General features: G+C 31.4%; 1 protein-coding gene across 2 annotated transcripts in view; it reads right to left on the reverse strand.

Annotated features, from left to right (window-relative positions):
- Positions 1–6,769: 6,769 nt before the first annotated feature.
- Positions 6,770–26,530, reverse strand: part of LOC143068375 (uncharacterized) — a 62,510-nt gene continuing 42,749 nt past the window's right edge. For both annotated transcript variants that reach the window (XM_076242379.1, XM_076242380.1), the window contains 14 exons: positions 26,364–26,524; positions 25,014–25,193; positions 23,139–23,304; positions 22,372–22,470; positions 22,012–22,068; positions 21,078–21,224; positions 19,963–20,160; positions 17,920–18,173; positions 15,914–16,088; positions 14,117–14,176; positions 13,482–13,664; positions 12,228–12,278; positions 10,051–11,628; positions 6,770–7,914 (listed from right to left, as the gene is read on the reverse strand). In XM_076242379.1, the coding sequence (XP_076098494.1) occupies positions 11,461–11,628; positions 12,228–12,278; positions 13,482–13,664; positions 14,117–14,176; positions 15,914–16,088; positions 17,920–18,173; positions 19,963–20,160; positions 21,078–21,224; positions 22,012–22,068; positions 22,372–22,470; positions 23,139–23,304; positions 25,014–25,193; positions 26,364–26,524 (1,899 nt within the window). In that variant the 3' untranslated portion in view covers positions 6,770–7,914; positions 10,051–11,460. The remainder of the gene's footprint in view (positions 7,915–10,050; positions 11,629–12,227; positions 12,279–13,481; positions 13,665–14,116; positions 14,177–15,913; positions 16,089–17,919; positions 18,174–19,962; positions 20,161–21,077; positions 21,225–22,011; positions 22,069–22,371; positions 22,471–23,138; positions 23,305–25,013; positions 25,194–26,363; positions 26,525–26,530) is intronic.

The raw sequence follows: 26,530 nt of genomic DNA on the forward strand, positions 1-26,530 counted from the left end.
GTACAGAATGGATTTGTTATAAAAAACATTAATACTAGCTTGAAATATGTATTTAATAACTATTCACACCAATGATTCTTGAGCTTCAACATTCGCAAGAAAGCCATTAAAACAGATTATCATTTTCCCCCTTCTTCATGTAAATGCAAAGGAAGGCACATCACTTCAAAAGTAAATATGACAGTCAAAAGATTTTGTGCAATTCCTGATGCCATAATTCACTCACCTGTTCAAATGAATAACAAAGAACTACATTTGTATTTTGTTAATACGGTGTATTACCAGACACATATATACACATATATATGTCTCTGGTATTACGTGGTCATTTAATAGACCTTTTCAACATCTCTCGACACCGACTAAAGACACCTACAGTTTACAGGTAAAATGGATGGATCGTCTCAAAAACAAAAACCTTCATGATTATCAATACGTTACATATTGGATTGGCGGTTATATACTGTCTTGACTATATAGCTTCAGAATATATATTAACCAAATAGATAAATAAATATATGTATCTGTCATAGAATAGTTTTCTTATTTTGTATGTATTTACACGACTTTCATGTTGAATTGGTTAAAACAAATACAGCAACCATTCTTCATCCTGGTCCGTTTCTCTTCAATTTTATGATTATGTGAGTCTTTTACCAAATATTTGCCGCAAGAAAATAACGATTAATTTGTTGGTGTAAAAGCTTTGATGAAATTTTCCAAAATTTATAAAAAAAAAAAGTAAATACTGGACTGTCCGTATGTCCGTATCACACTTGTGAACACGACCAAATTGGTATTTTTCGACCAGTCTTCACCTTAGTTGATGTGCATATTCAATTTCTGGATGGATAATCACATATAGATTTTTGAAAGTCTAAGGAAAATATCACATCTATATTTTTTTTATCAACGGCGGACTTCCCCGCTTCAAGATATTTTATTAGAGTTGTTGTTTTCATGATGAATTTTGAAGAAAAAAAATATAATTAACTTCTTGTTTTAATGTTACAACATCTAAGCAGTACATTTGTTTTTACATACATGCATATGGAATTTATATTTTAAGTTGTTAGTTATAGAGCTCGTTGACATTGCAAAATCAATATGGTCAGTGCTAAGCAGGGGCTAGGAGACCAACGGCTGATGTCCCGAAAACAACATACCTTGTCCCTTCGTCATAGTGTTCTTCCCCTGTTCCTGAAAATGACCTTTTGATTTTTTACCAAAAATTGATCATATTTCGTTGATTTTATTTATACACTGTCATTGCTGTATTTTGTTTTGTTTTCGCCGGGTCAGAATTTGTTTCTCTCTATATCCAATTTGCGGAACAAAAGTTTTGTACCTTTTTCAGTTCTTTTTTTTTTTCGTTCTTTAGATGATTTTTTTTATCTCATCTACGACCATACAAAAGGGATGTTTTGGATCAAAATAAGGAGAAATGGTCTGCTACATTTTCCGGAGGACAAACATTATCCAAATCGTCATCCTTTAGTTACACAATTTACAACACCTCAAATTAATCGTAAGCCATAACATTTGATAAAAAAAAACTGCAAATTTAATAGCGTGATTGGTGAATACAGACTTCAAGTGGAACACCAAATTGGTGAATTAAAAATATACAAAGTATGGAGTACATTATGGAGGCACCCAAGGCCAAAACTAACAGACACTTTGGAAACATGTGCCGCCTTTGTCAACAGACGTAAGACATTGTTCTTTCTAATTTTAAAGCCAAATTAGACTTTTGACCCCAATTTCACGGTCTACTGAACATAGAAATGAAAGTGCGAGTTTCAGGTTAAAGTTTTTGGTCAAGGTAGTTTTTGATGAAGCTGAAGTCCAATCAACTTGAAACTTAGTACACTTGTTGCTTATAATATTATCTTTCTAATTTTAATGCCAAATTAGACTTTTGACCCCAATTTCATGGTCTACTGAACATAGAAAATGAAAGTGAGAGTTTCGGGTTAAAGTTTTTGGTCAAGGTAGTTTTTGATGAAGTTGAAGACCAAACAACTTGAAACTTAGTACACATGTTCCATATGGTATGATCTTTCTAAATTTATTGCAAATTTAGATTTTTTATCCAATTTCACGGTCCATTGGACATGGAAATTGATAGTGCGAGTGGGGCATCCGTGTACTTAGGACACATTCTTGTTTTACCTTCTTATACAAGCTTTATACAAATAAATAATGCTGATGCTGCTGACAATGGATTAGTATACCTATAGCTTTCAAAATGCCACCTCAATGATAGAGGATACAAAAATCGGAATAGCTTTATAAAACAATATTTAGATATACACAATGTATTGCACAAATTATCTATCAAGTGGTATATTTATTGGTATTTATGCAGTTAAGTCATAAATCATGTTCTTTTCATAACCCTCAGACAGATGTGTTATAAGTATTCATATATGTCCTCTTGCGTTCTTCAAAAGTAATGAATGATTGATTATTTTATGACTCTTAAAGCTAGTTCAGTTTCATCGTATTAGCCAAATTTTATTGGTGGAGATATCCATAGTACCATGAAGATCCACAGACCTTCTACTTGAAAACTGGCTTTTCCTATTCAATTAAGATAATAGTCAAACACACCTTGACAAAACAAGGTAGAAAATGGTGTGTTATAATCAATCTTGTAAGGTTTCAAAAAACAATTAACAAAAATGTGTCCCAAGTTCTCGGATGCCCCACTCCCACTATAATTTTCCACGTTCAGTGGACCGGGAAATTGTGGTAAAAACTCTTACTTGGCATTGAAATTAGAAAGATCATATCACAGGGAACATGTGTACTAAGTTTCAAGTTGATTGGATTTCAACTTCATCAAAAACTACCTTGACCAAAAACATTAACCTGAAGAGGGACAACGGACGGACGAACGGACTCACAGACCAGAAAACATAATGCCCCTCTACTATCATAGGTGAGGCATAAAAAACAACACCAAAGTAGTATCCATAACAGGTTATAAATATTCTGACATCATTCAATGAAGCATAAGGGCAAATCAACAATTTATCAATAAATGGTGATGAATAACTTCCACTTAATCTTAAATGGTACAATGACCACGATGGGACAGGGTTATGTACTAAAATAATTGCTTACATCCACTTTATTTGAACTTTGGTAACCATACCACATCTCCTTATTTTCATAAAATTGTAAAATTATATGCAAAATTTGAGTTCTGGCAAAGAATCAGAATGAAACTAATGCTAGGAAACTACTTTAACTTGTTAGTGTAGTGAGGTGTTCTGTGTTAAGGACTTGTCACTTTGAAATTCAGAACACCAATTAACATAATGTTCCACTGTTTTGGTTTCTGCAAGTGCATATCTTTTTTTCAATTAGATGATACTGATAATTTAAACCACAAGAGACAAGGTGGTCAACATTATCTTTAAATATGACCAAATCCTATTCAGAGGTAAGATTTTTTTATAAATCACACTGTTTTAAAACAAATACAACAGTACTGATTTTTAAAGTATTTATCTAATCAATCTAAAATAACAATACATGTATTAATACATTATATTAATGCTTCAGCACCATTAAACAAAAAAATAAAATTGAAGGTACCTTTACATGATTTTTCTAATAGCAAAATAGTAAAGATATCTTGACTTTATGTAATAATTTCACATAACAATTGTGATTTTATAATCGTAACTTCCAGAAAGAAAATCTTTAAAGTGACCATTTTTTTTTCACTGGAATCACTTGCAAAAAGTAAAATCACAAAAATACTGAACTTAGAGGAAAATCAATTCGGAAAGTCCATAATCACATGGCAAAATCAAATAACAAAACGCATCAAAAACAAATGGACAAGAACTGTCATATTCCTGACTTGGTACAGGCATTTTCAAATGTAGAAAATGGTGGATTAAATAGCGGTGCGTAGAAATACCGCAAAGGACTTCTTAGTGCACTCAGAACAAGAATTAAGCACTAAGAAGGTGAAAACAGTGTTTAATCAGCACAAAGAACATGTATTTAATAACGGCCATGCTTACAAACATTAAATTCAAAGTTTGATAAAAAAATATTTAACAATTATGAAGTTATTCGACTTTTTAATCAGCGCGTGCCACTAAGCACGTGACTGTCGTTAATACCTTGATGTACATGGTCATCGCCAATCATCATGTTCAATCAACCTTAACAAATAAACAATTATCTTTGATCATGACTAATTGATAGGTTTATGGTAATTGTTGAATAAACGAAGATGTTCGGGCTTGGTGTATATCAAGCTTGATGAGGGAATTAATACAAAAATAATTAATTTTGTGCACAATGTTTTCTTATGAATTTCTCAAATAGAAATGGTTAAATAAACTTCTTTTGATTTCTTTCAAGAAGCCAGTTTTGAGTGATTTTGTTAGAAATTGTTGCATCTTTTATTTCACTTTATCTTTGAAAACAAACGAGTTAACATATAAAGATATATCTGGTATCTGGTAGTGTGAAAATGTGGCGTCCGTGGGGTTCAGAAAAACCCGACTACAAGAAAAAAATAGAAAGACTGCAAGAGGTAGTTCTTATTACTTTTACATTCGAACATAGACATATACTTAATATCTCTGATACGAAGTAATTATAGAAACAGTATAGTAGACAGAGTAAAAAGTTACGAACAGGGTTGCTTGTTCAAAATGTTCACCTTATATAAATAAGAAGATGCGGTATGAGTGCCAATGAGACAACTCTCCATCCAAGTAACAATGTATAAAAAGTTAGTAAATATTTTTTTAAATTGTCAAAACTATTACACGGCTGTATCAGATATATCATTCGATTCTAAAATGATGGAATATTTTCAAATCATCTTGGTTGCAAAGAAAATAAAGAAAATGAGCCATTTTTCACAAATCAAGAAGTCTACAACTAATTCCAACACGAAATTTAATAGAATATTCAATTACGTCTAAATTGATTTTTAAATCAAACGGTTGCAATTTTGTATGTTATTATTTACGTTAAGATATCATATTCGTTTTAAAATTATAAAAAGAAAATAAAAATCGTGATAGAAAATTTATTCACACTCGGAACAAAATGTGCAATTTTTAAAAGATTTTTTTAATGTAACAGCCGTGAAAATAAACACTTTCTTACATCTAGTGTTATATATTATAAATGTGTTAGCAAAGATATTTCCTTTCATCTCCGCTGTTTTCCGATTGTTATTTTTTATTAGTTAATTAAATTCTTTTACATAATGTAACGTTGAATATGCTGTAAATTACAATTTTACGGGCTTCTTTTACTATTAGACTATTATTTCTCTTAACCTTCACCGTTGTGCAGGGTACCTTCGTAGTTTTAAGTAATACAGATAAATGTTGATTTGAAGATATTTATTTAATGCAATTTTTTGTTAAAAAATAATGTATCAAATCAAAGGGTTATTTGCAACCTTTTTTAATTTATAAAGATTATCATTTATTTCCTGGATAAGAGGTCTGCCTTATCATAATTTTTTAAAATTTTAATAAAAACAAATTGTTTTAATAGAATGTGTTTAAATGTATCCTACTTTTTTTTAAATTTTAACACAGCATGTTTTTTAATAGAATATGTTAAGATGTTTCATATTTTTTTTAACTGAACACAACATTTCGTTTGATTTTATAGAATATGTTTATTATATATTATACTTTTTTAAATTTAAACATGTTTATATATAAATGTTATACTTCTGTTTTTTGTAATTTAAACATGTTTATATATATATATATATAGTGTATACTTCTTCTTTTTGTAATTTAAACATGTTTATATATATATAATATACTTCTGTTTCTTTTTTTATCATTCTTTATATTTTATACCACTGTACATTGCTATATATATGTTCTTAAAATAAATTATATGATCTATATTTTAATCTTATTTCATAAATTAACAAAGAAGATATTCTAAACTTGCATATCCAAAAAAAAAACTTTCTCGAGAAAATATGCAGAGAAAAAAAACTTGGAAAAATATACAATTAAACAAGATTTAGATCGATTGTTATACTGAAAAACAAAACAAAAACTGTTGACTGTGATTGTTTACCTATTCAATCTAAATAACAAATTGGTCCAGCATGGATGAATGCACACAATTGTTTAATTGATTACACACTCCGCGGGTGATAATTAGGGTATTGTGGCACGTGCCGAGTCTTATATTTAAATAACTTCTTTATTACAAAAGATACAATTCTGAAAATTTAAAGTATGTATCTTTTTATTGTCTTCTTCCATACTGCATTTTCTTTGTGCCAAAAATACTACTCTATATGGTTCTTAGTGCAAAATTTAAGTTCTGAGTGCACTAAGAAGTCCTTTGCGGTATTTCTACGGACCCGATTAAATAGCGCTAACCCTCTCACTTTGATGACAGTCTCATCAAATTCTGTTATATTTACATTGATATGTTAACTAAACAGACAAAATAATTAAATAGTAAAAATATGGGTACATCAGTCATCATCGTATAACAATTTTAATAGGAACAATTTAACAGAACACAAAAACATCTATCTACAAACACATTCATTGATTTGTGTGTCTGACGTCAGAAAATTTTTATCAACTTGTACCAGAACTTAGCAAAAAGATGTTTTTTTCAAGTCCAAAGGTGTCTGAATCTATTAAAAGTCTTCTGTGTAATACGTTCAAATACATATACTTTAATATTGTACTTGGTTTAAATCATCTCAACAAAAAATAACATACAAATGGCATAACTAACAATGAATTTAATTCAAATCCTTTAGATGATAACATAGTCATGAGTAATAATATCAAAAGTATGCTAAAAAATAACTTGATCTGCAACCCCTCATTTTACACTACTTCTACTGCATAAGTATTTGCAGGCAAGACAAAAAATTAAAACAGCTATTGTATTTTTGAAGCAAGAAATAGTTTTAAAAATTAAATATCCAGGGTAACTACATTACAACAGCATAAAAGTACCAAAAAAAAAAAAAAAAAAAAATATGAAAAGAAAATCTGAATGAGATATAAAAATATAAATAAATCTGAAATTATTTAATCAGATGGCTTCTGAAAAACAAGAATGTGTCCAAAGTACATGGATGAACCACTCACACTATCATTTTTTATGTGCAGTGGACCGTGAAATTTGGGTCAAATTCTAATTTGGCATTAAAACCAGAAAGAACATATCACAGGGAACATGTGTAATAAGTTTGAAGTTGGACTTTTGTAACTTTTTCAAAACTGCCTTGACAAGAAACTTTAACCCAAAGCAGGACAGACGGACCAACTGATGGACAAACAGATGGTGGGAAAGAAGTACAGGCATAAAAAAACAACAACCAAAAGACAAGGCAATATGATGACTATGCACACAATAACATTCTGTCCATATTTTCATCCTCTTGATCGAAATATTTCGGTCAATTAATCTCTTTTCCAATTTCTGCATAAAACTTCTTTCTCATTCAATCATACAAGAATTGAGGTGATTTTTTGCTATTTCATCTTATATGCAAAATATAAATTCATGAAAGTTCACATATTCACTTAATACTTAAAATATGGCACAAAAAGTGAGGGCATTATGATGTTGAATCAGCAAAGACCAAGGCTAGAATGAATAAAAAAAACTTCTAATTCCATAACTGGGGCATTGTAATAATTTTTGCATAAGGATCCTTAAATTTGTTTTAAAATTTCTGTAACCTGACTGGTTTAACTGCATTGGTAATTGTTAATATTATTTTTTACTGTGTTAAAAAAAATACTAAAACACACAAGATAGAAAGCCAGCAATGTATTCTATCATAAGGTGTTCAACATATTGTAGAAATAATATTTCCTGTACACTTTTTGTATATGCATAAATCATGACAAAGAACAGCTAAAGGTTGCACTTTGTAAATACAGCTGTTTCTCAAAACACGCCTCTTTTGGGGAGTAATTGAATATTCATAGAAAATACATTTTGTTTACATACTGGTTCCCAGTTATGCTCTCTGTGTTCCATATCGCAGAGACAGAACTTGGGAATATTACCAGTAAATAAACACGTGCATATTGTTTACATTGAAATCTGTGGTAACCTTTCATTCGAGGTAGGGGTAGTTAAGAAAATTAGTGTAAGTTTAAACTCTGAGAAGTTCAAGGCATATAAACGTTGAAAATATGCCGCACAGCCCTATATTTTGACCTTTGAAAAAAATTGTGGTGCATATGAACTTTCAATTCTAGGATAAGATTTTTTTCAAAACTTCATAGTAAAAGTGGTACAGTTTTAGCCGTAAAAGGAGTTCCTATGGGAAATTGCATTGTCAATATTTACAGAAATGCAACCTATATAGGGTGAAAAAGGGGAACATTCAGAATTTAACCAAATTTGCTTAATTTCACAGATTTTAAAGAAATTAACTCAAATAAAAAGTTTTATAAATATTTAATGAAGATTGATAGAATCCTGGGCCTTAAATATGATGACTCAGCATAAATTAACAGTTTACAGTATGCATAGTTTACTTGAAGTCCTGGATACAAAATTAAATCATAATATTTGCATATTTGTAAGTTAAATTGTTAAGAAGTGCCTATATTTACTCTTCGCAGTCATTGAAACTCATAGATCCTTCCGGAATATTATTTATGGGGTATTCGTGTCCTTTCGATAACCCAAAAGTAAGCCGCAACACCTAAATCTGCTTTTTTGTCACCACGGCATAATAAATACAAGCTAGAAAAACAAAAATATCTCAAGAAAACTTACAATAGTGTGTTCTATCCTGAATATGTACTAAATATTCAAAATTGCTAGAAACAGCAGAATAATTTAGGAAATTTGAGGCCCCAGGGGCAAAAAACATAGAAAATTGCCTACCCCCTGGGTCATAAAACAAATAATTTAACTTGTAAATGCTATGATTTTATGATTTTAAAGTTCTTGATATAGAAAACAATAACTATGCTTAGAAGTTATGCAAAAATCAGATGTTAGCAGTCATCTCTACAACATTTTAAGTGAATTTATATCTCAGACTGGTATCTGCATACATACAACTATTGCAAATATGGCTTTGTTTGAACACTTCTAGTATATATAGTAGCTAAATTGTGTCAGATATATGGTTACAGATGATACTGTTGTGACAAGAATTCTAAATTGACCATTTGAGGCAGAAAATGTGTTCTTTAATTGACAAATAGGCATACAGTAAGATGTGGACTGGAGATAGAGGCTGGATTGGATACTTTATATAATCTTGAATGTTGTAATGCTTGACTGCTAAGCATTACATTTATGATATGCTGATATGCTTTCAATATGTTATCAAAACAGTTTTTAACAGGTTCTAGGCATTTTTTATCAGAAAATATGCAAATAGGGTAAGCTAGCAATAATTAAAGTCTTGTTTTCAAATTCTTTAAAAAATTGAAACAGGGGAGGGGGTATAAAATGTATAGTAAAGAAAAAATTAGAGCATACACAGTGATTTCTTTAAGACTTTAATTCTGATAAATGAGTATTGATGTGAGAAAAACTGATTTTAGAGAGTTTTCTATTTGAATAAATGTCTGTATAGGTTGCACTTTGTAAATACAGCTGTTTCTCAAAACACGCCTCTTTTGGGGAGTAATTGAATATTCATAGAAAATACATTTTGTTTACATACTGGTTCCCAGTTATGCTCTCTGTGTTCCATATCGCAGAGACAGAACTTGGGAATATTACCAGTAAATAAACACGTGCATATTGTTTACATTGAAATCTGTGGTAACCTTTCATTCGAGGTAGGGGTAGTTAAGAAAATTAGTGTAAGTTTAAACTCTGAGAAGTTCAAGGCATATAAATGTTGAAAATATGCCGCACAGCCCTATATTTTGACCTTTGAAAAAAATTGTGGTGCATATGAACTTTCAATTCTAGGATAAGATTTTTTTCAAAACTTCATAGTAAAAGTGGTACAGTTTTAGCCGTAAAAGGAGTTCCTATGGGAAATTGCATTGTCAATATTTACAGAAATGCAACCTAAAGGACAAAGAATCATGAATAACAATGAATATACCTGTAAATCAAATTTGCTATCTTTATTCACAAAATAAAAACTAACTGAAAAGCATCTCAAACCTGATTTGATATAATAACATTCTCCAAATCATACATAAACTTGTAAAATATAACAGATATAAGCACTAACTTTTATACTGAATCTTCTGGATTCTGAAAGCCCTGTTTTGGGTTTAATACAATCAACAAACTTAGCACTAGTTTGTAGTGTATTATTGTATACTGTATATAAAATCAACAAATATATCTTTATATTTCTATACTATCTAACAAATACCTGTATCTTTTTATAATAGATTTATAGAGATTAGTTTACTAAGAATCATTTTTAAAACAATTAAAATCTTAATTTTTTTTCCCAGTATAAGCCTTATATTTAATATCAAATTATCTGTGACTCCATAAACAAATTTTCATTGTCCATTAGAAAACAACGAATAAAGTTAAGTAAATTACCTTGGATCAGCTGAAGTTCTGATCTTTTTATGTTTACAGCACTTCAGTACATTGAGTTGTCTTCCAATGATTGGAAGGAACAATTTAGGTAAAAGTTTCTGGTTTTTGTGGTCATAAAACAAAATAACCTTTCAAACAATTTACACCAGAAGTCTTCCATCTGTTCACAAATTTTCTTCGTATAATATAAACAAGGGTAAACTTAATGCTCCCTCCGCTACGGCTGGGTCATAAAAAACATTTTAGGATCTATAACTGGAAAGAGAACTGCTAAGATTGAAATCAGATAAATCTAAAGTAGATCAACCCGTATTATGTTGTTTCACTTGAGAAGTTTTAATTCAAACTGTAATCAATTTTTCAAAAAGCATCTGTAACAATCTACATAAAACTTGTCAACTGTAATTAAATGGACAAAAGGAGATGAATAGATTCTGTTGAAATACATTGCATAAATTAATTAAAAATCATGCCATAATCAAAATACAAAACTGTCAATGTAAAATGAATAAATCAATATTATATAACTATACTCAAAACCATTTTATTTTAAGTACAGTTAAGTATTCTTAGTCATAGTAGTTATCAAAGGTACCAGGATTATAATTTAGTACGCCAGACGCGCGTTTCGTCTACATAAGACTCATCAGTGACGCTCATATCAAAATATTTATAAAGCCAAACAAGTAAAAAGTTGAAGAGCATTGAGGATCCAAAATTTCAAAAAGTTGTGCCAAATACGGCTTAGGTAACCAATCTATGCCTGGGATAAGAAAATCCTTAGTTTTTCGAAAAATTCAAAGTGAATATCCGTGCTTAAAACTTGTTCTGTTATAGTGATGTCAACAATTCTATATATTTTCTATAACATTGGGATTAACAACCATAAACACAAATAAACCACATGTTAAAAGATCATGTGTTTTTCTTCTGTTCAAGCCATTTATTACATATGTTTTTGACAGCAGTTTGTCCCATCCTCTGAGCAGCTCCTGCTATCCTCTGGACATCCTCTACTCTCTCTGCTTTAACTGCCATTAGATAAGCTGACCTCAGTTTACCACACAGAATATAAGCATTGATCTGTAAAAATAAGATGATAAACAATTTATATTTAATTAAAAGATACCACAGGCAGGAAAAACCTAACTGCAGAGACACACTGTGCATGATTACCAAATAGATTGACTGTCATTAATTACATTACTGGTAGTTTTTCCTGTCTATATTATTTAGAGATTGTTTTTTTTTAGTAGAAATCAATTTGAATTAGGATTACAATGTATTAATAATGCAGTCTTATATAAATTACTTAACCAATCACAATTAGTTCAAATCACCTTATTCAAATATGGTCATAAAAAACAAATATTTTATATTTCACCTGGGAAGACCATTGTTGAAACAAAAACATTGACTGATAAACCTACACTTCTCCTAAGGTTGTATTTTTCCAATTTTAAATGGTATGATTGCACACAACAAAGCATACAATACCTTCCAACTACTCTAACAGACACCCTGTTATATTTTTTTGCTAAATGAATTTAAAAGAAATACAGAAAAAAAATGCCTCAAATTGTTGGACCTCCAGGAGGTGATGCCTTAAAGGCATCATTGGGGACAAAAGTATAGTAACATTCAGAGTTTAAAAAAATAAAGCTATAACACAAATAAATTACCTTGTGAGAATCTTTTCTCAGAAGTTTAATTAAGTTTTCTGCCTCTTTTGCCTGAAAAAAAACAAGAATATTATAGTAAACCCGTCCAAAGTGACAATTACAACATGGTAATACAAATTCATTATCTTTTTCTTACCAACAATTTATTTACAATTTTGTTTCAAGTTTGGAGCAATACTTGAAAAATATCTATGCATATATCATATATGTAAATTCATAAGGAGGAATAGGTCCCCTGCTCCCACTTAATTAATTTTTGCAAACAGGAATTACAAATATGGGTAAAGGTGACTTAAATAAATAAATACAATATCTGCAAGCATGACTAAAAATTATGCAGAAAACTATTTCAGAGGTGGGTAACAAAACCTCACAAATGATACTGCTCATTAGTATATATTCTTATTTCCAAATATCAACAGGATATATCTGGAAACAGAAGGGATGATGATAATAGTGGGGAAGATTTGTAATTTTTTAAGAAATCATCCAAGGATTAGCTGTTACGACAATAAGACATGTCTTGCCTGTCAGCATAAAATTCAGAAGGGTAATCTGATAGACAGCAACATTGCTTATTAATTCAATTGCTGGATCATGGTATAGTGGGCAGGTCCTGAAATGGTCAACAAACTGAGATGTACAGAAAGTAATATATCTTAATAGAAACATGTTAGTCTATTATAAGTAGTTCTTATCAATCTAACTTTAGCAGAAAACTTAACATTGAAAATTGCTAATTAATTTAAAGTCACTGAACCATGTCCTAGAGGGCAGGCCCTCAAAATAGTCGTCGACCTAATATGTACTGATAGTAATACAACTTCATAAAAATATCAGTGATCTTTCAAAAGCAGATCCTATCAAATTAACTTAAGCAGAAAACTTAACATTGAAAATTGCTAATTAATTCAAAGTCACTAAACCGTGATCCAGGGAGCAGGGCTTTAAAATAATAATCAAACTGATATGTACTTATAGTAATGCAATTTTATATTTTTTATACTGAACATCAATGATCTATCCAAAGTAGTTCCTATCAAACTTGAGCTGAAAACTTAACAATTGTTGAAGCCATGGTCGTGTCCTTGGAAAAGCAATCCATATTATCTCACCTTCTGTGACTTTTGTTGCAGGCTAGACAATTATATCAAATTTTATGAAACTCTCATGTAAGCTTTAAGTAAATATAACATAACTATCCTCTTCCCTTCCCATTAAAAAAAATATTAAAAACATATTTTCTATACGTACCTCATTTGGATTATCAGCCACCACAAGTATACAAGCTCCAATCATTTCATCAATCATGTCATCTTCTCCCATTCCTACCTTCACCAGACAGTTGAGCAGCTGTCTGATGTGATCATATCTCTGATGTTTAGCCATCTCTCTAGCAGTATGTGTATAAATAACTTGTCCTCCAAGATTACATTCCTAAATAAAACAAAGTTCAATATGGAAAATTAATTGATTATGAATAAATTCCCTGCATGGTACTGATATGTTCTCTATTTCACATATTACATGTAAAAGATGTTTTCAGAGATTTTACTTTTATTTTATACGTGAAATCTTATTTCATAACCAGATGCTCCACAGGGCACAGCTTTATACGACCGCAGAGGTCGAACCCTGAACAGTTTTTTGTTGATGATTTTATGCTAAATAATGATATATTTTTCCAATCAAAAAGGGAGTGTAAGCCGTTTCCCAGCCCTTATACCCCCTCCCCCTGAATCTGCCATTGCACTGTTTGTTTTACATGTTTATATACCAAACACACCTTATATACAAAATATCAAATGTTATTTCATGTGTTGATATACCATAAATACAATATTTCTTAGAGGATCTTTTCAAAATTCAAAATGACCACATGCTTATACCTTTATAATTCTGAGCCCAAGCTCAAAAGCAGGCGGTATGTCATTGCCACTCAACAGGATCTGTAAATATAAATTAAAAGATATGGTATGAGTGCCAATGAGACAACTATCCATCCAAGTCACAATGTATAAAAAGTTAAAAATTATGGGTCAAAGGATGGCCTTTAATACAGAAGCATTTGCTCACACCATACATCAAGCTATGAAGAGCACCAAAATAACTAAGAGTAAAAGAATTCAAGGGTAAGAATAACCTATACCAGTACTCTAGGCCATGTCTTGTACATTTCTACCCATTTACATTTAGCATTTAGAAACCTGTATTAGGTCATAAAAGACCTGTGTGTTGTGTAAGAGTGGTATTTTCTAATTTTGTGCTATTTTCACATTTCTTGAGCGGTGTATGAAAGATGTTTCTCCTCACTAGTTAAATATCTGTTCTCAGCAAGCATTTAAATATTAAAATTTAATTGTCTCGAAAGGAGATATATCGTTAAAGTTCTGTTGCAGTGATGGAATCTATATCTCTTACACCACACCAGGGGTTAAGAAATCCACTAGACGGCGCCCGGGGCTACATCATTTAGACCTCGGGCAACCAAAACTTCTAATCCAATATGCCCGACGGACTAGTAACAAAAAATGCTTGGCGTTTCCAAAAAAGAAAGTGGAAAATCCCCTCATCACTTTTCTATCTTAGCCAATCAGATTCGACTACGTCATCCGGGATTCCTAGAATTTGAACTGATTTTGTACACGTTTTAAAATAGAACAAATAACTTTGGGTGGATCCCGTACTTTCAATATCGATGTGTCAGTACAGGAAGTGGTATTGTACATTGCTTATGCAACCTGATCGTACCTTCTTCTGATTAATTTATTGTAATATAAATGTGAATCCCTTTTGACAACAGAAACCTGACTTTTGTCAGATATAAATTTGAAACGTGTGCACATATTATGGACGCCATTTTGTTTTTGTTTACATACTGTGAAGAAGCCTCCAGAACCATGACCTAAACATTAACAGTCTTCAGAAAACTTAATCAAGATTATCTTCATTGATAATCAAATGAATTTAAAGAAATAAAATGAATAACAAATAAAGTTTGTTTAGAGACTGTGCTCAGGTTGTAATCTATTTATAGCCCACAATTTGAAAACCTATGATAAATGTAAATATGGACATTACTGTACTTCGTTTATAAGACAATTATAATCTTGATTAGAAAAGACAAACTATGGATGATGATATTTATTCACATAAATATTTGAGGTCATTTAACATGTTTAATTTATTTTGATAAATGTAATTTTAAAACTGAAAACAAATATGAGCATTACATAATTAACCAGCTGATAATTCTTTTACACAAACGTGATGATGTACCTCCAATCCTTTTATATACCCATGTATAGCAGTGGTCAAGACTTGTATCATCTCCGGATTTGGTCAACTCTCATATCAGAATATTCAGTGAATACTCCATTATCGATTAATTGAAATATCTGCTAATAAGTTTTGGGTATCCAATTTGCAAAAATCTTCTGTATAATGGATAAAAAAATTGTTAAGTTTATAGAATTCATGGTTATTGCAGCAAACTCTGAATTTGTAAGGCATATTAGGGCTAGCATGTCAGTTTTGTTGGGCTAGTAGTTCTTCCAACAGGGCTAGTAAAATCCTGTTAACAATTAGCCCTGGGCTAGTGAGCTATTACAAAATTTATTAACCCCTGCACACAGAGGTATTTTCTCATAAGTTTATTCATTTTCTGCAATAACTAGTGCTCTTACCATGTTGACAAGGTCTGTCCTTGTTTTATTAGTACCAAACATTGTAGGTAAGGTTGATGATTTTGAGTTAGCTATATACTTAGTGGCTATAGCTGCAGCATTTGAGTCTGTGTTCTTCAGACAATGATGTAAAAACTTTGTCACTTCTATCTGGATACTAATTGTTTTTAGATGTCTGAAATATATATTTTTGAAAAGTTTACATATAATACTGTTTTTTAACTGATTTGATTTGATTTTTGGTGTTAAGAGGGCTCGCGGGTAAAAATTGATTTTTTTTTCTAATATAGGATTTGGCTATTTTTTTCTATAAATAAACTTTATCCTATTCCTAATAGAAAAATTAAAAAAAAATATGGGGTCACCCTTCATTTAAGTTCACAATCTGCCTTGAAAGAAGCATGTATTTCTGTTTAGGTCCTTTTTTTCTGTTGAACTAATAGGAGAAAAAAAGGTAATATCGAAATAAAAAAAGAAAAAAAAAAACTAAATTACAGAAATCGCTTAAATTTTATAATATCCTACCGTAGTCTAAAATCGTTCATCTTGTCAGTTCGTTAGGTATTTGTGTTTGAACTTAACACACGGGGAAACTCCGCATTGACGTCACTACGCTACTTCCGGCGTAGAAAAACAATGTAGAATACGTTTTTTCTGCACTTTTGAATAAAAAAATTTCTGAAGGTAAGTTTTCATTGTTGTTCTCAATTATTGCTAAAAATGCCAAATTTCTAATGCCCGTTTCAATCCCGACTTCCGAATGTCTAAAAACATTCTAGAACTTCACAAAATCCCACTTCCGGCCTCCATTGCTTTGTGTACATTCCATTCAGCGTCATCAATCTTGTGGCAGGCAATACAGGTCAAGCAAATCGTATTTTTAGGAATTTTAAAATGACATGCTCCTTACGTCTTTCGCGATTTTCCCACGAAAAAAGCCCAACCAAACATTTATTTTTCATAGAATTTTCTTTTTATTCATTATAAAAAGATCGATATTCTGACCATCATGACTGTAGATAAATATTCATACAGAATTCCATTGATGTCAAAAGGGATGGCAAAAAAAGAGTTTTCCTGTTGAATAAAACCCAAAATTATTGCAAACTATTTTGAAGCAATATCCCACAAAGAAATAACGTAATTGCCGTAGACTGGAAAATCCCCTAATTGACAGTAGAGCAATTTGATTGGGTAGAACGAATTGACATCACGTGATTTTGACGCCATTGAAATTTAAATGTAAACAAACAAGGTCAGAAGGTTCAGTATGGGACAGCATCGTACATTTAGTTACTGACAAATAATTATGAGTTACCAAGCTTGACAATGCATGGTAATAAAACATGAAAGCTAAGTGTACAGAAAAAATAAGAAAAAAATAGCCTTAGGATAACGACTTATCATTACACCTGGATAGATTAGTTAAGTACAGCATATTTGAAAAAAATAATAAAAGTATAGGTCACCTATGAGTTAAAAAAGATATTTCAATTTTAAATTAGGGAGATAATTTGGAGCTTTTTCAATGATATAAACATTTTTAAAGTCATCTGGGGCCAAAATGAATTGATTTTTTTGGTTGATTTTTGTACCATATCATAAAGTAGCAACTAATAGTGTAATAATTTGCAATGAAAAAAAAGTTAAAATATTTGCTGACTATTTTGTACCCTCGAACCTCCTAAACACCAATTTTAGCACTTGGCCCTTTTCATATGTTTTTCACTATATTTTTTTTATGAAAGCTGATTTCAAAAATATAATTTTTTACCACAAAATAAAGAAAGAAACAATAAATGTTGCATTTACTAAAATTCAATGACTTTATAAAGCTGACTACTGATTGGAAGAAGATGTGACATAACCTTGATATGACCTCCCATTGGTATGAAGATAATTTCTAGTATCACATGTCAGGGTTAGTGTGACTGATCTTGTTTCCTGTATGCATTTGAAAGTGGCACACTTTTTACTATTTGTTTAAGCCACTCCCATTAACTTACTTGCCAACTTGTTCCTCAGTCTGGATGAGTACACCTGAATCAGTGTTAGATTCAATTGACCTTTCCCTTGACCCTGACTTAGGACCTTGAGGTAGAGGTCGACTGACACTTCCCCACTGTGATGGATCCATGTATGACTGAAGATGATTATGAGCTTTATACAGGAATGATATTCTTTCTGCAAGGTCAATGTAACTTTCAGCTCCCCTCTGATAGAAACATGTGATACAAGTCATGGCTGCTCTTACAAAATCCTGAAAATGTATTATTTTTTTTTTTTATGACAGTTTTAGCAACATGCTTATTTCAAATTATGCTGATATATGAATAATCTACAAATTTACTGTTACAATAACATGTTATTTAGGTTAAGACAAAACAAAAAACCACATTTGTCTAAATGAATAAAGAATGTAGAGTTTACACCTGATAAACAATTTAGCCCCAGTCATATTTGCTCTAAAAGCTTTGGTTTCAGAAATATTAGCCAAAATCTACATTTTACCCCTATGTTCTATTTTTAGCCATGGTGGCCATTTTGGTTGGTTCACCAGGTCACCAGACACATTTTTTAAACTAGATATCCCAATGATGATTGTGGCCATGTTTGGTTAAATTTGGTCCAGTAGTTTCAGAGGAGAAGATTTTTGTAAAAGTTTACAGACGACAGATGATGGACACCAGACTACGGACGACAGACGCCAAGTGATGAGAAAAGCTCACTTGGCCCTTTGGGCCAGGTGAGCTAAAAAGAAGATGTGGTATTATTGCCAATGAGACAACTGTCCACAAGAGACCAAAATGACACAAACATTAACAACTATAGGTCATCGTACAGCCTTCAACAATGAGCAAAGCCCATACCGCATAGTCCGCTATAAAAGGCCCCGATAAGACAATGTAAAACAATTCAAACGAGAAAATTAACAGCCTTATTTATATAAAAAAATGAACGAAAAACATATACAGTCGACTTTCGTTATGTTGAAGTCAGCCGGACCAGAGAAATATTTCGAGATACATGTAGTTCGACTCAAATGAACACCGGAAGTTCGACAATCTAAGGGACACAACTCTTGCTTAGCTTGGTAAAGCTAAAATAAATCCGGGTGAATATGGCAAGGAAATCGATATTCTAGTATCAGATCGATGTATTTGTATGTCACAGTCTTTTATTATTATAATGGCATAATTTTTACTTATTCAATTGTTTTAATTTAAAACAAATCCTATAGCTTTTCCAAGAGAGTAATTTCCAATCGATAGTTTCGTTATTCAGTTCGGTTTTCGCTGACAAAATTGTTTATTCTCGGATACAAGAGATTTAACAAAATTTTGATTTCTATTCATTTTGTTTTATCTCACTTTTTCTTTTCAAAAGAAAATATAAAAAGATTAAAGACGCCGTTTGAGTAGTTTATAGGTGATCATCAACGGAAGCCATAATCCTCACTTTATACACACCCAAGCTCATTAGTGTAAATAACAAATTTAAAATTGTTTTGTAAACATTTTAAATACTGTTTCATGAACATTAACAATGTATCACTAATTATTTATCAAAATTCTATAAAAGATAATCTTAGGTAAACACTCATGGAAATAGCATGTCATAAATCAATACAGTGGTCAGTGACCGGAAATTTAATTACACGTGCATTGTCAGATTAACTATTCAATCCATTTAAATCCCGGAGGTCATGTTTTGACATATGTGTATTAGTTCGAGATAAAAAATGAATTTTGAATGCTTTTGTTAACCTTGGGACCGTAAATTTAGTTCGATTTAACCGAAATCTCGACTCATCCAATTTCGACTCATCAGGAGTCGAATTACATACCTTTGTATGGAATAAAGTTCGGGACCACGTGAAAACTTCGATTCATCCGAAATTTCAAGTCATCTGAGTTCGAGACAACGAGAGTTAACTGTATGTAACATATAAACAAACGACAAGGTCAACTGAGCATTTTGCATGTACCAGTACTTGTTGTACTTGTTGTAACTTTGTCATTTAGAAAAGAACAAAGTTATTGACATACCTTCATAACTAACTGGAATTCATAAAGAATGTAGTGTAATTTCTGTTTCAATAGATATTTACAGGTAGATTTCAGGTAAAGATTCCATCTTTCCAGAGAAGGGTCTGTCATTACCATCTGGTCTACCAATTTAGCCCATTCTCCACAGCTAATAGCAGGTACCAGTAATGCTTCAACAAACACTTCACTGGAACATTTCTGTAATAAATTTCAAATATGATAATTGTTAGAGGGATACTAACCAACAGCATACAGAATCTTGATATCATCAAGATTTCAACAACAATACTGTGCAATTGAAAATTTCTTGCTATTGCACAATACTTTTGGACCCCGATTTGGACCAACTTGAAAACTGGGCCCATAATCAAAAATCTAAGTACATGTTTAGATTTAGCATATCAAAGAACCCCAAGAATTCAAATTTTGCTATAATCAAGCTAAGTTTAATTTTGGACCATTTGGAACTTAATGTAGGCCAATTTGAAAACAGGACCAAAAATTAAGAATCTGAATACACGGTTAGATTTGGCATATCAAAGAACCCCAATAATTCATTTTTTGATGAAATCAAACAAAGTTTAATTTTGGACCCTTTTGGCCCCTAATTCGTTGGGACCAAAATTCCCAAAATCAATCCCAACCTTCTTTTTTTGGTTATAGACCTTATGTTAAAATCTAATACATTTCTGTTTACTAATACTAAAGTTATTGTGCTAAAACCAAGAAAAATGCTTATTTGGGCCCTTTTTGGCCCCAAATTCCTAAACTGTTGGGACCAAAACACCCAAAATCAATCCCAACCTTCCTTTTATGGTCATAAACCTTGTGTTTAAATTTTATAGATTTCTATTTACTTTTACTAAAGTTAGAGTGCGAAAACCAAATGTCTTCGGACGACAACGACGCCAACATGATACCAATATACGACCAAAAAATTTTCAATTTTTGCGGTCATATAAAAACAAGAGACAATTTTCTAAACTCTGGACAGTGACACACACATATGTGAAATACAACTTATTAACAGATGTAGAGGTAATTCCATCATTAAAATATGGTATTGTTAAATATTCTGATATAATATATTGTAAAATGAATAAAATAACACATACATGATCCAATATATACTGCACAGCTTTCATCCAGTATCCATTTCTTCTGTAGAAATCTATGATGATATTGAAGGATGCATATGTTTTTAGGTAATACAGACATTCTTTGAATGGAATTGAATCTGTGGCTGTTTCTTCTGTAAAATTCTGAAATAAACCCACAAAAAACATGTTATCTTAAAAATATTTTTGAATTCTAATGTAAGCACTATGGTTAAGTTTTTTTCCCTGCTTCATTTATTTGCGTCATTATTCATTCATTGTACTACAGTACATGTACATTAGTGGTACCAGTTTTTATCTTGATTTTACAATTGAAGAACAGTCACAAATAAATAATGTAAAGAAGAAGACAAAAGACTTTCTAATTGGGAATTATTTTCTATTTTCAGAAAAAAGAAAAAAAAAAACAGCAATGAAAAATTCTGTTAAATTTGAGATTGGGATGAAATATTTAGATATTGTGCTATTTTTCTTACTAAACTTCTGGTGGGTAAAGACCATGAACATTAATAATGAATTGTTTCAGTGGATTGTTTGTTTTATTCGCCAGATATAGCTATTACAAATGAATATCCATACAAATTGTTTGACTAGAAATATGTTCCTTGTAGCTACCATAAATGGACATTGATTTTTTTGAAAAATGAAATACACTTGTTGTTGGTCAATGTCTGTCATATTTATAGTCTACCATACAGTATGGGTTTTTTCATTGTCGAAGGACATATGATTGCCTATAATTGCTTACATCCACTTTATTTCTACTTTGGTAGATAGTTGTCTCATTGGCTAACTTACCACATCTTTTTATTTTTTATATTATACATTTGCTTTTCCATATCCTTCTGAAAAAAGATCATTTAACTTTTATAAAAGCATTGCATTGAAAGCGAATATGGTCTTTACAGAACAATTTAAAATTTCTACATACCATGGAAGCACTTAAGAGATTCTTCAATGAACCAGGGCTTGACATCAATAACTGAAGCTACAAAACAAATGTTATAGATAAGGAAATCATCTATGTATACAACACATATAAACCAACACATCAATTGGCAAAACTATATCTGAAATCCTAACCCTTCAATATAGTATTAAATTCTTTATTTCTTCTTCATAAAATACTATTCTTTAACTTTTTTACTTCTCCTATATTGACTTACTTAAAAGACGATATTTTTTTTCAAACATTAGTTCTTTAGGGATACTATGCGAAAATGACATTATAGACACAGAGTCATGCTTATGGTAATGACTTTTTTATGATCATTAGCAATCAAATATTTACCTCCCCTTGTCCTGTAGATGGCATGGCTTCCAGACAGTCTATAATATCCGTTATAATTTTTGAAGGCTGCAGCTGAATAGCATTTCTATCAGAAGGAGGCTGAAAAATACACATGTATACATAAGTTATAGCTAAAACTATATTTAATAGATCTACAAAAAACATTTCTGTCTCATGTTTGCATTTATACAACAGTATAATACCTTCAGATGAACCTATAAAACTATGTTCTGACTGCAGTACAAACTCAGTATTATAATTTTCAACTGTGCACAACCCTCATTAGTAGTCAAGGCCATTAAACATCCCTAGTAGTAGCAGTATTATACTAAAATAAAAAAAAAACAATGCAAAATAACCACTTAATGCTAGTTATGGTCTGTTTGTCATCTAAGATTTATTCCAGTGTCCTTGACAGTGGATCATGTATTTGCCTGTTGTGTTTACCAAATTTGGAGTACAATATAATATCTCACAATGTAGTGTGGTTAGAATATGCTTTATCAATCTCAACCAGCAATTAATTCCAATTTTTTTTTATTCAAAAACATAAATTTTCCATTTAGATTGAAAACAAGGGAAAATTTCTGTCTTGATTACAACAATAAAAAAGAATTGATAAAATTTTCTTCATACACATATAATTCTTGCCATTAATTTTGCTTATCCTATGAGTCCAAACTTATGTCGACAAAATCCACCCACTCAGTGTTCAACAATGATATACAATATCAACTTTTAGAAAATCCAGATAACTGGGAATCTACCTTTAAACATCTACTAAATTTTTCCCTGGCTGCCTGTAAATCTCCAGACTGTAGACAATTCATTCCCCATTCTGCCCATACACCTGCTGGATCTAAACCACATTTGGTAGAAACTTCCACTGCTAACTCTAGTCGTTCATCTTTTATTAAACTATCTCTTAACCTCCTAAAATACACAACAACTGTTTGAATGAAGGTCTAAGAAAATAAGTTGTGTTTAAGGGGGTAGAACTTGGTTCAGGGAGATAACTCTTTAAATCAGTTATGCGTTTGTAAACGTCAAGTTTCGTCAATGAATTTTAAGCATTTACCTGAAACAGATTGGAAATAATCTATGTATCCAAGAAGCTTAGAACGTATTTATGAAAATGGCTGACACAAACGTACTGATGATTTTAAGAGTTATTTCCCTTAACCTAGGTCTACCTCCTTAAATATAAATTTGTTTAAGAAACCTAAAGCATGAATTTACTGAAGTTACAAAACTCTCAGAATAACAATTTAAAAGGAGGAAAAATGCATTGATTGACATTAAAAGAAAAATAAATAGTGTCCTCAAATAATGATATTTCAACACTCCTCACTTGAAAAAGAAATCATATCATCAACAAGTCTTAAATAAACATTACTAACCTTGAAAAAAAAAATAAAGGGCTGCGCTTTAGCGCATGATACGCCCGTTGCTCTTTTAACTTGTCTTTTATGCTTTAAATGAATTTATATGATCAACTAGAAATATATATACAAATCAAAAGGGATGTTACATTAATATATTCACCAAAGTTTCATAAAATCCCCCCTTTTTTAAGTATAAAAATTCATTACTTAAGAAAACGTAAAATCTAAAATGGAAAGGGAGCTTATGTCAATAGATATATCTATTGACATAAGCTCCCTTTCCATTTTTATAAATTTTAGATTTTACGTTTTCTTAAGTAATGAATTTTTATACTTTGGTAAATTGTTTATATATAAACAATTTACCAAAGTTGCATAAAATTTTGTGAAAGTGTTAGTTATTGTCCCAAAATTGGAAAATCCCCCCTTTTTAAGCATAAAAATTCATAACACGGAAATGCAAAATCTGAAATTTATAAAAATTGAAAGGGAGCTTACATCAATAGATATAAACAATTCACCAAAGTTTCATGGACATTGGTGAAAGCCTTTTTGAGTAATTGTCCGAAGTGTTGAAAATCCCCCTTTTTTTATGAATAAAGCCCCATAAATCCAAAACTTAAAATCTGAAATTTATAAAAATTGAAAGGGAGCTTACATCAATAGATATAAACAATTCACCAAAGTTTCATGGACATTGGTGAAAGCCTTTTTGAGTTATTGTCCGAAGTGTTGAAAATCCCCCCTTTTTTATGAATAAAGCCCCATAAATCCAAAACTTAAAATCTGAAATTAAAAAAAAACGAAAGGGAGCTTACGTCAATAGATATAAACAATTCACTTAAGTTTCATGGAAATTGGTGAAAGTGTTTTTGAGTTATTGTCCGAAGTGTGGACGACGGACGGACGGACGGACGGACGGACAGACGGACGGACGGACGGACGGACAACGGTATACCATAATACGTCCCGTCTAAAAGACGACGGGCGTATAAAAATCACCAAGAAGGATTTTTTAAAACATTCCTCCTCACGTTAGTATGAGGTGGTAAATTTTCAAGAGATTGATTTTTTCTTTAATTACTATGAAAATAAAAGTGCTAAAATATTCAGCATAAATTGATTTCTAAGGAAAATCAGAATCAGGAAAGAAAAAAACCCAATTGAAATCTTGCAAACAGGTTTGATCCTAGAAATGGCAAAATTTAAACTCTGCAAAAATAAAAAACTTCACGTTGTATTTCAAAGAACATTCACCTTACAATCTCAGGTTTAGTCAGTTCTTGTAATGATGGTAGATCTGTGAAGTTATCTGTTACCAGTATTGACAATAAATCTATTCGACTTTGATAGACATCACACAGTACAATACCATCAGAACCTTTAGTGCTTTTACTGAATGTTATCTTGGCATGGAACAGCAGTGTCTTCATCATACTGAAATATGATTGGTTAATAAGACACGAATACATTACTAATGCATGGGTATAAAATATACAAGTGACAGAATTTCACTGTTTGTACAAAATACTAGAGGCTCTCAAGAGTCTGTCTTGCTCACCTGACTCCACTTGGGTTTTTGAAATCATATAGAAAAAGATAAAATTTGGCTACATTTCCCATAGGTTCTCCTATGTTAAACTAAGTCCCCCCACTGGCAGCCATCTTAAATGTTGGATCTGTGACAAAGTAACAACACTTGGTCAGCATCTCATAAGGAACATTCATGCTATGTTTGGTTTCATTACATTCAGTGGTTCTCTATAAGAAGACATTTATATGTATTTCCTATAGGGTCCAATGTTAAAACAAGTCCCCTGCTGACGTCCATCTGGGATGATGGATCGGCTTCAAAGTAACAAAACTTGGTCAGCATCTCATATGGATCATTCATGCTATGTTTTATTTTATTCCATTCAGAGGTTCTCTAAAAGAAGACATTTGTATGTATTTCCCATAGGGTCCTATGTTAAACTAAGTCCCTCGCTGGCGGCCATCTTGGACAATGGATCGGCTACAAAGTAACAACACTTGGTCAGCACCTCATAAGGAACATTCATGCTATGTTTGGTTTCATTCCATTCAGTGGTTCTCTAAAAGAAGTTCAAAATGTAAAAAGTTAACGATGGATGACGACGACGGATGACAGACGACGGATGCCAAGTGATGAGAAAAGCTCACTTGGCCCTTCGGGCCAGGTGAGCTAAAAAATCAAGAAACAAAAGTTATGAAAATCCACCTCTCTCATGTAAATGAGTGACAATACAGTAAAAATTATTTTTCTTGAAATTTAATACAAATTCAAATTCATAGATTTACTTATTCACTGCTTTTTAAAAGAACAGATATATGTTTCTCAGGTTAGTGTTTCAGTTCAGAGTGCACAACAGTAACTATCAACATTCATAAATTCCCTGTTCAGACTTAAATTACTATTTATCTGATTTTTTTACAGAAACTCATAAATTCAAAGAAACTGCTTTGATTAAAGAATGAAGATAAACATTATTTAACATGCATTACATACTTTGGAAGCAAGATCTACACTGCATCTAGTTAGATGATAAAACTAGCTAAAAGATTGTAAAAGCTTTCTGGTTACTTTACCTTAGGAGCAGGCTATAATCCACCTCCGGGTTGGGAATACCAGGAGCTAACTGCTTAAGATGTTTTGATAAATCATCACACATTTCTAACATCAACTTTCCGCTTAGTTTAGTATCTCCATGGAGGCCAAGTATAGATAAACATAATGAGGTACTAGGAGCCTGTAA

The sequence above is a fragment of the Mytilus galloprovincialis genome, chromosome 3 (genome assembly GCF_965363235.1).
Source record: "Mytilus galloprovincialis chromosome 3, xbMytGall1.hap1.1, whole genome shotgun sequence".
In the NCBI taxonomy this organism is placed as follows: Eukaryota; Metazoa; Mollusca; class Bivalvia; order Mytilida; family Mytilidae; genus Mytilus; species Mytilus galloprovincialis.